The sequence below is a fragment of the Haliotis rubra genome, unplaced genomic scaffold, assembly GCF_003918875.1.
Source record: "Haliotis rubra isolate DU_JTF1 unplaced genomic scaffold, ASM391887v1 Scf742, whole genome shotgun sequence".
Classification (NCBI taxonomy): Eukaryota; Metazoa; Mollusca; class Gastropoda; order Lepetellida; family Haliotidae; genus Haliotis; species Haliotis rubra.
In genome coordinates this window covers 480,464-495,896 of record NW_025767460.1, presented here as the reverse complement: position 1 = coordinate 495,896, position 15,433 = coordinate 480,464, and the positions used below count along the sequence as shown (strand labels likewise).

Sequence of the window (15,433 nt, the reverse complement as noted above, 5' to 3'; positions counted from 1 at the left end):
AAGTGTCGCTCGGGCTTAATGAGTTAAGACGCGCCTTTACTACTAACGTTAAGTGGAAACACTTGTTATTTTCAAATACCTCTTGTGTCAAAACCCACAGTGTTGATGAAATGATGAGTAAACAACAAAACGCATGTTTCCTTTTCAACATAAATAGGGCGGTGAGGTAGCCTAGTGGTTAAAGCGTTGGTTCGTCACGCCGAAGACCCGGGTTCGAATCCCCACATGGGTACAATGTGTGAAGCCCATTTCTGGTGTTCCCCGCCGTGATGTTGCTGGAATATTGCTAAAAGCGGCGTAAAACCATACTCAGTCAGTCAGTCAGTCAACATAAATAATCCGTTTTACAAAGATACTACAAGGTTGGTGGTTGTTTATAGAGGGTTTGAACAAAACTACTTTAACTTGTTCTGATGGCTCAATCAGTTTGGTTTAATGATAACATACAAATGGGATATAAAACAATCTTCGTAGAAAAATTGTACAAAATAGGCGTAAGATACATAAACGATTATATTGACGAAAAGAGACAATTTTACGCCCATAGAGACTTTTGTAAGCTTAACTCCATCGTGATAAACTACTTAGATCATTTAGGCATCATACAATCTATACACAAAGAACGTAATAATAAGCACCCCCTGACATATCTCACAATTGAATGAGCCCTGATCTTAACCCTTTGGAGCTTATCTGGGACATGATTGGTCGTTGTGTGCAACAAAGGGATCCTCCTGTATAGAACCTGGTCCAACTGGAAGCTGCTTTGCACGAGGAATGGCTTAGACTGCCCCTTCAGAGGATCAGGAGGCTGACGGGGAGGAGAGTGCTGGCTGTCATACAGCCATATGGAGTTATCCATCGGTATTGACCTTGAATCGTGTACGACACGCAAAATGACATTTTGAATGTTCACATTCATCAGTAAATTCAACAATAAACATTCCAGGGCCATACTTGTACAGACACGGTGTGTGTGAAAATCACTGGGTTTTTTTTAAACAGAGCGGTTATCATCATAAAATCATATGGATTCCAATCATTTTGTCGTCTTTCATGAGTCAACGGATCATACGGGTCAGAAAAACTCCATTGTGGTCACCACAAAAGTTTTAGGCATGTTTTGAAAACCTATCCTTGCCAAATACAGGGGGTGCTTAATTAAGTTCTTTGTGTATATTAAACATAAACAATATTGTAGGAAACAAAAATGAATCAAATTGCATATCCATTACTACCATTCCACATTGCTCATCTATTGAAAACTCTCAAGGTTCACAATATTTCTACAAAATATTGATACAAAAGGCATCAGTGTAAAGACCAACATTTCGGGAAATGGGAACATATATTATCCCATATTAACGACAGAGAACGCACAAGCTATGATTTATTTATGTCTCAATGCACAGATTCTACCCAGTTTCAATGGTTTCATTATCAGATTTTGCATAATATCTTACCCACATATTTTCGCCTTTATAAAGTGGGATACGTTGAAAGCGATTTATGCAGCTATTGTTCTACAGAAAAGGAATCCCTTTGTTCTGGGACTGCCATTATATACGCTCTGTTTGGAATGATCTGAAACATTGGCTGTTATAGGAAGCTCGGATAAATATAGATCAAAATAAATTGTTTCCTTGGCTATACCGAAAAAAGGAATAACCCACTATACATCATCACATTAATAACAAAACATTATATATTCACCAGAAGATCACAAAAGAAAGTGCCAGAATTCAAAGAAATCCAAAGAGAGCTTACTGACTACTATAGGCTAACTAAATACACAATTTTAATAAATTCAAATATCGACTGGGGTCAATCTTTTATTCAGAGTATTGTGAGAGTTTTTTTCTGGTGATCCAGCATGGTACTGATAACTTAGTGGCCTGGAACATTTATGCAATAATATAGTTAACAATAACGTGACATTCAACACATCACATCTAAATTCATGACATACTTAACATATCAATCATTACACCATGTTGAAATAACAGAAGTCATGTTCAGTACATTGAATTCAATACACCAGATTTAATGGCAATAGATTTCATTTCATTACACTTCATTGAGTTCTAATACAAATGCTCATTTGAAATATTGCATAATTACATACACATTCTCACATTACATACAAAGAATAAAACCAAGAATGACACAGCCTAATACCATGTAGCAAAATCCTTAATACACAAGCAGTCACTTACATGTACATATATATGGTATACAGCTTATCAAGCGCATGGCGGCGCCCTTCCAAGACCACATGGCATACTGCAGCATACACGCTACCGTCTGTAGTACACAAACAGTACAGCGATTCATTCAGTCAGTCACAAATCACACATTGGGAAATAATAATGTGTTATAAATTAAATTATGACGTGTAATAATTTAATTTGGCAAGTAACTAACTTTGTAAAGATAATGTTTGAAATGCTTATTTAAACTATCATAGAATTATTACTTTTAATTTATATTAACTACAAGAAATTACAATACAATTATTGTTAAAGATAAAATAAGCTTTTACTATGAATTGGATTATAACACTTATTTTACTTGTACTAACAAGCACTGTAAAAATGTCATGCCAAAACAAAAAGGCTCACCTGTCAATCTCTGTGTCCCAATGTGAAGTGAAGGTTAATTGCTCAGGTGCAACATGCAGAGTCAATTGTTTGCCAATCAACCAATCAAAAATCAGAATAACTGATCACATGATAAACAATTGCTAGTGCCATGACCTGACATGACACAACCTTGAACTATGAGCCTTGACTGACAACCTAGACCTTGCCCAGAGCTAAATATATACAATGATCTTAGAACAAATGCATTTCTCTTGAAATGCTAATGCTAAATGCCTATGCTAGAGAACAAAAGACATATTGTTTCTTGATTAAAATTCTATCTGAGTAATGTCACTTTTTACTCTGGAGAAACATCTTATCAACAATTTCCAATCCCATACATTCAATAAGTACAGTTATATAATCATAAGGTAAACATGTCACGTGCTCCCTTTTTAAACTGTTACCTCTAACGCCGGGTACATATCCTGCTGAACTACATTGTAGTGAGTGAGTGTAATGGAACAATATTTCAGTTGTATCACAACATGCCCTCGAGTGAAATGGCATGTGCTAGTGTTTGGAAGACGTGTCAGGGAAGAGTGAGGAGTACGCTGGTGGAGCGTCCGTTTGGCCTGAAGGTGCAGGATGAGCTGGTGACTGTGCTGGTTCCCGGTATGGAGGATGTGCTGGTTCCCTGTGTGGGGGCTGTGTTGGTTCGTGGTATGGTGGCTGTGTCGGTTCCTGGAATGCTGGTTGGGGAGAGGGGGAGTGCTGAGCTATTGCCTCATTTTCTTCCGATTCCTCCTCCTCACCCCAGCCAGGAGTATCCGCATCCAAAACATAACTCCCGGAGTGCCACACTGATGCACTTGGAACACTGTCCTGTGAGTGGTGAAGCTGGGTTTGAGTCGACGGCCACATTTCAAGGTCATTGGAATCGTCATCACGGGATTCACTGCATTTTTTCTGTTTCTTCGAACAGTTGACCATCAACGCACCAACACACAGAACGACGACAAAGCAAAACACAAAGCCAAACATTTTGCTTGGAAAGAGAAAACTCCCCCCATCCTCCTCTGACCCTACAATGAGAATCATAACTGTCAGCCAAAATACACACACAGTAAAAGTTTCATCATATCAATGCTTTTATATCAATAGCTTAACGTCGTACTCAGAAATGTTCGTGCTGAATGACAAAGGCCTGTAAATAATGTTCAGGGCCTAGAGTTTCGAAGCTCTCTTAACGCTAAGATAGTCGTAAGTGCCATTCATTAACATTGAGTTACGACTATCTTAGCGCTAAGAGAGCTTCGAAAATCTAGGCCCTGGACCATAAAAAACAGGTTGGGCAATGACCCATGTAATGTTGGAGTACAACAACATACATAGCCTGACTACACAGTTCCTTACATGCCTCTTGCTGGAGACATTCTAACATCGAATCCCCACAGGGAGGGATTGGACACTCAAAACACTTAATCTGAACAAGTGAATTATGTTAGATTTCTTTTTCTATATTAAAAAACAGTATGTAGACATCTTGTTTTTTATCTCCAGAGAATTCCTGACATGCATGGGCCATGTAGCTGGACAACCCTAAGTTGACCAGGAGTCTCCATCATACCAGGATCGAGGAATTTGGTATGGTACTTTATCTACCTAGCAATGGAAAAATGTAAAATTCCCCCATATCGTTCAGCTCTCTTTGTTCGCTGGAAAAGTTGTTTGACTGACCTGCTCGATTCTATCTCATTTTACTGTCACAGGTGCTTGTCAGTTTAATGCCAGTCAATAAAACCTAAATAGGGAGTAACTACAAACACTTGAAATTCATAACAAAAATCCTGAACTGGTCACTAACATGATTCATAACATGCTCTAACATCGATCTAAATACATTAGACATGGCTGTTTGGGACATGCGGCTAAAGAGGCAGGCCAACAGTATATGTGTCACATACCGGAAGTTATTTCGCAAAATCCTGTTTCTCTGTTGCATCTGCTGCAGAATCCTGTACAGATATGGCCACAATCAGACCCGTACCAGCCATCTTTACACCCATGGGTGCAGTAGCCAGTAACACCATTACATTCCTTCTCCTTACATGTGAAACTGCACGTCGCGAAACACCCTGAGCCAGGGCTATAGTGGTTCTCTTTGCACGACACACACTGTTTGTTTCGACAGATACAGCTGCCAGGACACTCTGCAAAAACGGAATTCTTATTTCAGATTTATGAGTTTCTACCATAACAGGAGACATATTCATATAGACTGGCAATGGTATACATTCATATCCGTAATTGTGCATTACATCACACAAAACAAAGGAGTGGGGAAAACATGTTTCAATCAGTGAATATGGTCGGAACATTAAATATTGTCTGGCCACTTCCAAACTGAGCAAAGATTCAACAGTTTTATATTATCATGACTATTGAAGATCTTTAATAGAAAGTAAAGGACAGAACTGAACCACATCAGTCACTGGTGTCTGAAAGCTGAAATATTTGCCTGACAGGGAGGGAACTGCCATACAAAATGATCCATTAAAGATTTGTCTAAAATGGTCTGATATTACTTCAAATTACCACACCTACAGACATGAAGGAAAGACCTGGCATTTTTGTCATTTCTGTCTTCAAACATGTTACAAGCTAGTTGGTACCTTCTACCAATCAGTCCATTACATTGCAAAAGAAAAAAAGGTAAATTACACGTTGAATTAACTTGAAGTGATTAGTTAAAGTAACCTCTATTCACATGCTAGTTAACAACTAGCTAGCAGGCCTGTTGCACTTCCATGTTTAGTAACTCACCCCTGTCAGAGCTCACTTTTGTGATCTACATTACAATAATACACTTTATGTGGCTGTCATTATCATAGATAGACTTTTGTAAATGCTGTGAAAAGGGCAGATGGGCTTTAGTGAAATTTGTCATTGTTTTGATTATTTGAAAACTCAGAACACAGAAACATAAGATATTTATCATAAGCGCTTCCCACTGGTCATTTCACTGTTCAAGGTGTTAATGGGGAATAACTCGGACAATCTCAATATTAATCATTAACAGGTAAAGTGGCATGTTTGATGCATGTGTTTGATTATTGTCAGTGACTATTGATTATAGTGAGCATGTCTGGCCCGATCACTGCTCAGTGCATCAAACACTAGGAACATGTTATAACTTCAGTGACAGGTTTTATGTTTTGACTTCTCTTTTGCAATATTTCCAGTTTTCAAATTTAACTTTGGACAGACTTTGAATCCATTATGCCTTAAAGTATAAATGTTACTTTCAAAGTTGCTATATTGAGTTTGTTTGCCTAGTAAAGTGTGCATTAGACGGAGGAAAGCTTCTTGTGTGATCAAGGGCTAATTTTGGAGGACGGCCTACACGACTAGAAATAGAGCATCCATACATGAATACCTCTATCACTTCACTTCAATCCATCTATCTATCTCACTGTCCATCACCATGAAGAATATGATTATATTAAGGTCAAAAGCATATTTAATAGACATATTTGTGTTGCTGTGAGAATATGATGGCCAGTCAACAATAATCTCTTTGTCTGTGCATGATGTTATTGTTGATCGTGAGAATATCTCGGACGTACGTAAGTAAAGTTGTGCCTGACTGAGCACAATGACAGCAGCCAGGCCTCCACTCCACATGATCAGCATCACCTACAACACACAGGTAACATAGGGCAACTAGACAGACAGATGGCAGGATCACCTACAACACACGGGTAATATAGGACAACCAGACATACAGACCGCCTCCGTGCTGTAGTGGTTAGAGCGTCCGCCCGGAGAGCGATCCCCGGCTGCGTCATACCAAAAGACGTTAAAATATGGTACTTGTTGGTTCCTGCCTGGCGCTTGGCATTAATGGGTACAACAAGGACTGGTCGGCTCGGAGTCAGTATAATGTGTCTAAGTGGGGTATTCATGCTTCACTGCGGCATGGTATCTCAGTGGGCTAGCACTATAAAACCAGCTTAAGTCTGGACTAGTACAAGCAGCCGCACATACACATACACACGCATGCACGTTGTCATATGAGCGAAATATTCTCAAGTACGACGTTAAACCCAATTTCACCTCACCTCACCAGACATACAAATGAGAGAATCACGTACAACATGCAGGTACTATAGGGCAACCAGAAACACATGACAGAATCACATACAACATACAGGTAACATCGTGTTTGGCACAGAGGGCTTATACATAAATTGGAAATGTATGGTATTAAAGGTAGATTTTTAGAGTGGTTATATAAAGTACATATGTAATCGCTATCAAAAGGTCTTTGTTAATGGAGCCCTGTCTAAACCAAGGTTACTCCAAGCTGGCGTCCCACAGGGATCAGTGTTGGGTCCGTTTTTATTCATTGTTAATGTAAACGATATTGATGATGACTTAGATTGCATAACGCGACTATTTGCAGATGACACGTCATTAGACAAGGCTTCTGGAAATATTAACAGAATAGAAACCTCATTAAACGTAAATCTCAGACTGGGCAAACCAGTGGTTGATATCATACAACCCAGATAAAACAGAATCAGTACTTTTCTCACTTAAAGATGATATTTGCTCGATTAACTTATTATTTGACGATAAGATTGTTAAAACGGTAGAAGATCATAAACATTTGGGGATAATACTTTCATCGAAGGGCAAATGGTCCTCCTATGTATCTAATATTGTTTCCAAAACCTCTAAAATGATTTACTCAATGAGAAAACTTAAATATATCCTTCATAGAAATACACTAAGTTTAAAATTGGAAAGGCTCCAGATGGAAACTGCAAGCATTATTACAGGACTTCCCAAATATTCTTCTTTTAATTCACTATATTATGAAAGAGGCTTGTAAGCACTATCAGGGCGTAGAAGAATAAGAAAATTGTCTTTGTTCTATAATATTCAAAACAACAAAAGTCCAATCAACCTAAAAGAAATAATTCCTCAGTTCGTGGGCTCCAGGAGTCAATAAAATCTAAGAAATTCAGGCAATATCTGCTTGCCGAGAACAAGAATAAAAAAATCTCATGAGTCGTTCTTCCCATCGACTATAAGATTCTGGAACAAATTATCTACAGATGTAAGAAATTGTACTTCATTATCAAAGTTTAAATCGAGCATAATAACATCATATAACTCAGCCCCACTGTACTTTTCTTACGGTATTAGAAAATTTACATATTACATACTCAACTACGTCATGAAGCTAGTAGATTAAGTTACGATCTGTACAGAGTAGGGCTAATCACTTATCCATCCTGCGCATGTGGAAACCCGTGCGAAAATGCTCATCACTATTTCTTAGAATGTTCTTTATACAATCAACATAGAAAGATCATGCTTAAAGCTATTCAAGATGTATGTGGTAGTAATTCTGTGATTACATTATCTGCTATTTTAAACGGCATTGCAGATCTGACAAATCATAAAAATGTAATTATATTAAAAAATGTACATAAATATATATGCAAATGGAAACGATTCCAGTACTCTTCTCTCTATACACCTTTTGTATTATAACATTTTCCCCGGTTATCTTTCAGTCTTTCTCTGTTGCAGGTAATATAGGGCAACCAGAGGGACATATGACAGAATCACCTACAAGATACAGGTAACAAAGGGCAGCCAAACAGCTGCATCACAGAATCTCCTACAACATACAGGTTATATAGGGCAACGAGGCAGACATATGACAGAATCATGTACAACATACAGGTAACCAAGGGCAACGAGGCAGACATATGACAGAATCACCTACAGCACACAAATAATATAGGTCAACCAGATAGAAGTATGACAGAATCACATACAACAAACAGGTAATATAGGGCAACCAGACAGACATATGACAGATTCACATACACCACACAGGTAATATAGGGAAACCAGACAGATATATGACAGAACCACCTACAACACACAGGTAATATAGGGCAACCAGACAGATATATGACAGAACCACATACACCACACAGGTAATATAGGGAAACCAGACAGACATATGACAGAACCACCTACAACATATAGGTAATATAGGGCAACCAGACAGATATATGACAGAACCACATACACCACACAGGTAATATAGGGCAACCAGACAGACATATGACAGAACCACCTACAACACACAGGTAATATAGGGCAACCAGACAGACATATGACAGATTCACATACACCACACAGGTAATATAGGGAAACCAGACAGATATATGACAGAACCACCTACAACACACAGGTAATATAGGGCAACCAGACAGATATATGACAGAACCACATACACCACACAGGTAATATAGGGAAACCAGACAGACATATGACAGAACCACCTACAACACACAGGTAATATAGGGAAACCAGACAGACATATGACAGAACCACCTACAACACACAGGTAATATAGGGCAACCAGACAGACATATGACAGAACCACCTACAACACACAGGTAATATAGGGCAACCAGACAGACATATGACAGATTCACATACACCACACAGGTAATATAGGGAAACCAGACAGATATATGACAGAACCACCTACAACACACAGGTAATATAGGGCAACCAGACAGATATATGACAGAACCACATACACCACACAGGTAATATAGGGAAACCAGACAGACATATGACAGAACCACCTACAACAAACAGGTAATATAGGGAAACCAGACAGACATATGACAGAACCACCTACAACACACAGGTAATATAGGGCAACCAGACAGATATATGACAGAACCACCTACAACATATAGGTAACAAAGAGCAGCCAGACGGACATATGACAGAATCATTTACAATATATAGGTAATATAGGGAAACAAGACAGAAATATGACAGAATCACTTACAACATACAGGTAATTTTGGGCAACCAGGCAGACATATGGCAGAATCACCTACAACATACAGGTGAAATAGGTCAACAAGACAGACGTATGACAGAATCACCTGGAACACACAGGTAATATAGGGAAACCAGACAGATATATGACAGAACCACCTACAACATATAGGTAACAAAGGGCAGCCGGACGGACATATGACAGAATCATTTACAATATATAGGTAATATAGGTCAACAAGACAGACGTATGACAGAATCACCTACAACACACAGGTAAGAAAGGGCAACCAGACAGACGTATGACCTAATCACCTACAACACACAGGTAGCAATTCAAAGGGCAGCCAGACAGACATATGACAGAATCACCTACAACACACAGATAAAATAGGGCAACCAGACTGACATATGACAGAATCAAATACAACACATGGGTGATATAGGGCAACCAGAGTGACATATGATAGAATCACCTACAACATGTATAAGCAGGTAATATAGGGCAACCAAACAGAACCAATGCCCTAAAACCAACCTCAAAAGCTTAAAAGAAGGAAACTCCAAGAAGCTATCTACATCGATAGACTCCAACCATCAGCCAACCGTGAATACTGCATACTACCAACTCATCAAAGATCCTCATTATACATGTACTTTATTACTCACCCGTTCATGATATCGCTGTTTGATAAGTCTCCAATGTTATTACACATAACACCGCTTGCTGCCGGAACTATTTGCACACGATCACATGACACACTTGACCCAGTTGTGCGGGCGCAATGCACTCGTTGAATTCTTAGGAAAGAAGTTCCAATTATGCTTTGCATTTCTATCCAAAATTTAGTATGTTGGTTGCAGTCATTTGGTTCCCCTTTCATACCCTCTTGTTTATATTTTGAAAACAAATAAAAATTAAATAGACTAATGTTGACAATGTTGCGAACCCGGAAGTGTCGGCCTCTGCTATCGACCATCACAATGGCCAATGTCAATGTGAGATCGTTACGGCGACAGTTAACTGAAGAGAAGCTAGAACAAACTTTATGGATAACAGCTTTTATTTCGCGAGTGCGACGTTTCGATACAAGTTCTTGTACCGTTGTCAAGCAGGAATGATACTTGAAGAGGAGATGTGTATATACTGAATGTAACAATGAAAACAACATAGTGGCAGAGTAAAAAAGCAGTGAGCTGATGAAGCCAGTGTGTACATGTAAACAAAGGGTAGGGAGTGGAAGCCCGACAAATAAAGGAGTAGTTAAAATTGGGTCGTCCCACTTACTCAACTTTTATTGCTTCAGTTGAAGAAATCACTGGGGCGTGATAATCCACTTTAATCCCTCATTCTGTTCCCTGTGAAATAGTATCCTAGACGAAATTTGATAAAATATCAACTACTTTTCACTGTGTTTATCTTCATTTATTAATTATATATATATACAAGTTATCCAGTTATACAAGTTAATACAACATCAATACTTTGAAATACAAGTAATGAAATCATATCACTTATAACTTATTTCACAAAGAACACATGCCTCTACCCAGGCTTGTTCTTCTTAAAAATGCCAATGGCCTTAAAAATGTTGGGGTGGCTTTCGGCAACACATCACTCACTTTACGATGCCACCCCTCTAGATGTTTTGTTGTCCTTGGACCTTCGGTTCTGAAATGGTTCCACATTTCACGGCCATGATCATCCTCCACCTAGTTGGTAGTCACATCGTCCTTGAGGGCAGCATATTTTAATTTCTGGAACCACACTTCAAACACATTTTGTGCAGAGACGAGAGGGAGGGCGATCGCACGCCGAATTAGTCGACCAACCTTTGGGTTGTCACGGTAAGCGGTAGTAAGTCCATGCTTTTGGACGTTCTTCTATATAGCCTGGTTATAATGAAAAACGAATTTCTCCTAAGTTGGGTTGCCGGGAATGTCAGCTGGATGGCGTGCTGGGCTGTTATCTCAAAATCGGCGAAGACCTGGTGTGGCTGAAGATTAGTGTTGATGGCTGCTGCAGAATCTCGTACACAGGTGAAGAAGCGTTCGTATATTGACTGTTTCTTGTTGGGGAGGAGACCTTACACAAGACCTTATACATTTTGTTCTCAACAAAAGCATGTATTGTATATAATAGATGGGTGGACACTTGTCGAAGGTACCGTCACAATACTTGATAGAAGCTTCGTACAGGGGCCGCAAGTTCTCAGGAGTTGCAAAGATAAGGATCTTGTCTTGGTGGCCATCTGCAGCAAGGAGGAAGTTCTCGCCTGTCGTGGTTTGGGTGTAAACATCTGGTAAATCTACAAGAGATCGATGTCGTGGAAGAGGTGGGGATGTCTTTGGCTCTGCTGCGGTAAAGAACGGACTTCACACTGTTGAACGTTGGGACTCTGGCAACAGTGACAGGATCAGTGGCACTGGATATAAGATCTGACCATTAGCAAATATATTTCTCAGGTCACTTAAATCACCTTGAGACAACATGTACTTGCAATGGTTTGGCCAATAAACAAATGACTTAAGTTTAGAGTTAATGAAAGCAAGCCTTTGTCTTAAGCTTTGTGGTGTAGTACTTTTGACCTACTTATGGATTGTTCGACATTTTTTGTACCAACCCTAACTCAAACATACAATTTAAAGTGTTGTTTACCTTCCTGGCATCGATCATAAACATCGGGCGTCACCCATAACTTGTATGTTATCTCCAGTTTGCGGATTGTCACCTCCTTCATCGTGAGAACATTTTGCTCAGTCGCCATCTTGTTTGAGAAGACCGCGCTCGTCTTCCACTGGCTGAGTGGAAGAGCCGGAAGATGTCCCGAGAAGAGAAGAGGAGAAAACGAACGACTAGAAGAGGGGTCTTCCTCTTCCGGAATATGCAATCGCACGCACCTGGAGAGAATTCGACAAGTGAGACGGAAATTAAAACCATTCCAGGACAAAGCACGGCAAGAGGGTAAATATGCAACCTTACATTTTGACAAGATTCAAATTGACAATAAATTGTTTAAACTTAATTCAAATGAAACAGAACTATACACCGTGAAAACGTTTCCATGGAAACCACGTACTAACGTCACAAACACTGATAGCTAGGGGTGTGGCCGTAATCAAAACCCAGGTACTTTAAACTTTGTCATCTGGAATGTTGAAGGACTGAAAAGAAAAATGAGAAATAACTGTGTTATGGAATTTATTAATAGATTTGATATAATATCTCTTGTGGAGACATGGGTTAATCACGATGATGTGTTCAGTTTCCCTGGCTATCAACAATTCAGCCAGTTGAGAAGCAAAACTGAAGGGGCAATAAGGAACTCATGGGGGTATACTTACCCTAGTCAAGGACTATATCTCATCGCAAGTCACTCAACTTAAATCAGCGTCCAACAACATTCTTTGGATAAAGTATAACGGAGGACAAACGCCTTTATTCGTCTGAACTGTGTATTTCTCCACTGAGGGGTCTAGTGTGCACTCTGAGGAGGAATTATTTGATATCTTAGAGAATGACATCTTATGTTTAAAATCAAGCTGTGAGATAGTTATTCATGGTGACTTCAATGCCCGTACTGGTGATGGTACACTACCTGATTTTATTGAAAACGATGATTTCACCTATCTGCCCATCGATAATGACATGAACTATAATCAAGACGACAGCCTACCACGCACATCACAAGACAGTGTTGTCAACAAGCTTGGGCTCTCTTTGTTAAACTTTTGTCAATCAACAGTGTAATATCTTCGTATTAATGACACAACTCGAGCTCAATACGAGCCAACTTTACTTCAGCCATGTGACGATCAGTACAAAAACTTGGTCCGGCAATCTCAAATTCACAATACATATAAAACTCGAATCTGTAAACGAAACAGGATCCATTACATCCCCTTTTTTCCCATAAGCTAAAAATAAAGATAACACTACCTTAAGTGTCACACTGTTAAATGAAATGTCTGTCTCCCCGAGCACAATAAACTTTAACACAAATAAAACCTTTATTGCAATTTAGAGTCACTCAGAGAATCGCTGTGGTCTGAAGATTGGTCGACCACTTGACGAGAATGAAATGGGGTTCCTAGATGGAGCAAGGCTTTGCGACACATTCATGTCTGGCGGAGTGTCTGCAGACTGTACAGGAACATTCTCTGGAATAGCATTAGCCGCTCCTTGAGTGGTTCCATCAGGACTTTGGATGGTACTGCAGTCGTCAGGAAGATTTTCCTTTGTTGGAATCAGGTCATACTTATTCCTTCGGTACTCTGTGCCACCTTGAGTTCTTACTACCAAAGACCGTGGAGTGCTTGCAGATTTCACAACTTTAGCTGGGATCCAGTCCTTCCCTTGCCTCAATCTCACACTGTCATTCACCTGTATTGGTGGTCTTGGATGAGCTCTCTGATCATAGTAGACTTTCTGGGTCTCTCGTGACTGTGAGATTGTTTGTTTTACTACATCACAGTCAACAACTTCAGGTCTGAGCATTTCATATTGCACCGGTAAGTCACTTCTCAACCTGCGTCCCATCAGCAGTTGTGCTGGTGAGGCGAGTCCATTTATAGGCGTATTCCTATAAGCTAACATTGCCAGATATGGATCTGCATGACTCTGCCTAGACTTTCGTAACAGCTGCTTGAGAGTTTGGACTGTCTTTTCGGCAAGACCATTGGCCTGGGGATACAGTGGTGACGACGTTATGTGTTCAAACTTCCACTTGTCACTAAAGGTCTTAAACTCAGCGCAGGCATACTGTGGCCCATTATCAGAGACAACACGCATAGGTAGCACGCCATGTCGTCCAAAGATGGACTTGATATGTGTGATAACTGTAGAAGCCTTTGTGTTGGTTAACAGGGCTACTTCAAAATACCTGCTGTAGTAGTCTACTACTACTAAATACTCTCTTCCATCCATATAAAATAAATCTGTGGCTACTACTTGCCACGGAAGAGTAGGTACTTCACTGGAGATCATGGGTTCCTTACAAGGACTTTTCCTGTGCTCTTGACATACTGCACACTGCTCTACTGTTCTCTCAATATCTTTGTTCATACACGGCCAAAAGAGAATCTTTCTAGCTCTTTCTTTTGACTTGGTCATGCCTTGATGACCACTATGAATGCATTGAAGCATTTCAACTCTGAGTTTCGAGGGAATGACTACTTTACTTCCCTTTGTACACAATTCCATCAACACAGGAGAGTTCTTCTCGAAAATGTCCAAAAGTCCTTGACTTGAGCGGAACAGTCTACATGTGTAGCTGCCCAACCATTTAGCACTGCACTAATCACTGCCTGCAGCTGTTCATCTTCAGCTGTAGCAGATTTTATCTCAGACATCTTCCTATCTGAAATAGGTAAGCCTGTTGTCACCATATGAACATATGCGCTAACTTCCTCATCAAAAGAGTTCAAGTCTGTCAGCTTATCTTCTATAAAGTGTCTGGACAGCACATCAGCCACAGGAATATCTTTTCCTGGAATGTACGTGACAACCACATCATACCTTTGCAGTCTGATTCTCATCCTCTGGAGACGTAGTGGTACAGCATGGAGTGGCTTCATGAAAATGCTCTCCAATGGTTTGTGATCTGACATGACAACAAATCTTCTACCCATCAAATAATGATGAAATTTCTCACAGCCAAATACTATAGCCATCATCTCTTTCTCTATCTGTGCATAATTGCGCTGGCACGACGTCATAGACTTGGATGCAAATGCTACAGGGTGTCCTTCCTGTAACAGAACAGCCCCAACACCATTCTGGGATGCATCCACTTGCAAAACAACCTCTTTCTGGGAATCAAAATATCGTAGAACAGGACCTGGTGAACTCGTGATGAGATCCTTGATCTCTTGGAACGTTTGTTCATGGTTTGGAGTCCAATTCCACTGCCTGTCTTGCTTAATCAGATCACGCAGGATGCGAGTTCTCTCAGAAAGAC

The 15,433-nt window shown here is 39.8% G+C and overlaps 2 protein-coding genes across 2 annotated transcripts; both read right to left on the bottom strand.

Moving 5' to 3' along the window:
- Positions 1 to 2,560: 2,560 nt before the first annotated feature.
- Positions 2,561 to 12,241, bottom strand: LOC124259928. Its single transcript, XM_046694154.1, has 4 exons — positions 12,133 to 12,241; positions 11,642 to 11,830; positions 4,550 to 4,795; positions 2,561 to 3,667 (listed from the first exon to the last, which is right to left on the bottom strand). Exons 1-4 carry the CDS (start codon positions 12,239 to 12,241, stop codon positions 3,156 to 3,158), a joined length of 1,056 nt encoding a protein of 351 aa, XP_046550110.1. The 3' UTR covers positions 2,561 to 3,155.
- Positions 12,242 to 13,500: 1,259 nt separating this feature from the next.
- On the bottom strand, positions 13,501 to 14,265 carry LOC124259927 (uncharacterized protein K02A2.6-like). The gene has a single exon (XM_046694153.1). The coding sequence runs from the start codon at positions 14,263 to 14,265 to the stop codon at positions 13,501 to 13,503; it is 765 nt and encodes a 254-aa protein (XP_046550109.1).
- Positions 14,266 to 15,433: the final 1,168 nt, after the last annotated feature.

What these genes read in the sequence shown, in the direction of transcription:
- LOC124259927 (XM_046694153.1), bottom strand. Translation starts at nt 14,265, where the DNA reads ATGCGTGTTGTCTCTGATAATGGGCCACAGTATGCCTGCGCTGAGTTT.
- LOC124259928 (XM_046694154.1), bottom strand. Translation starts at nt 12,241, where the DNA reads ATGGCGACTGAGCAAAATGTTCTCACGATGAAGGAGGTGACAATCCGC. An exon ending in TTATGATCGATGCCAGGAAG is followed by an intron (nt 11,831 to 12,132) that starts GTAAACAACACT and finishes TCTTTACCGCAG; the next exon opens with CAGAGCCAAAGACATCCCCA. An exon ending in TTCTATCAAGTATTGTGACG is followed by an intron (nt 4,796 to 11,641) that starts GTACCTTCGACA and finishes CCGTTTTTGCAG; the next exon opens with AGTGTCCTGGCAGCTGTATC.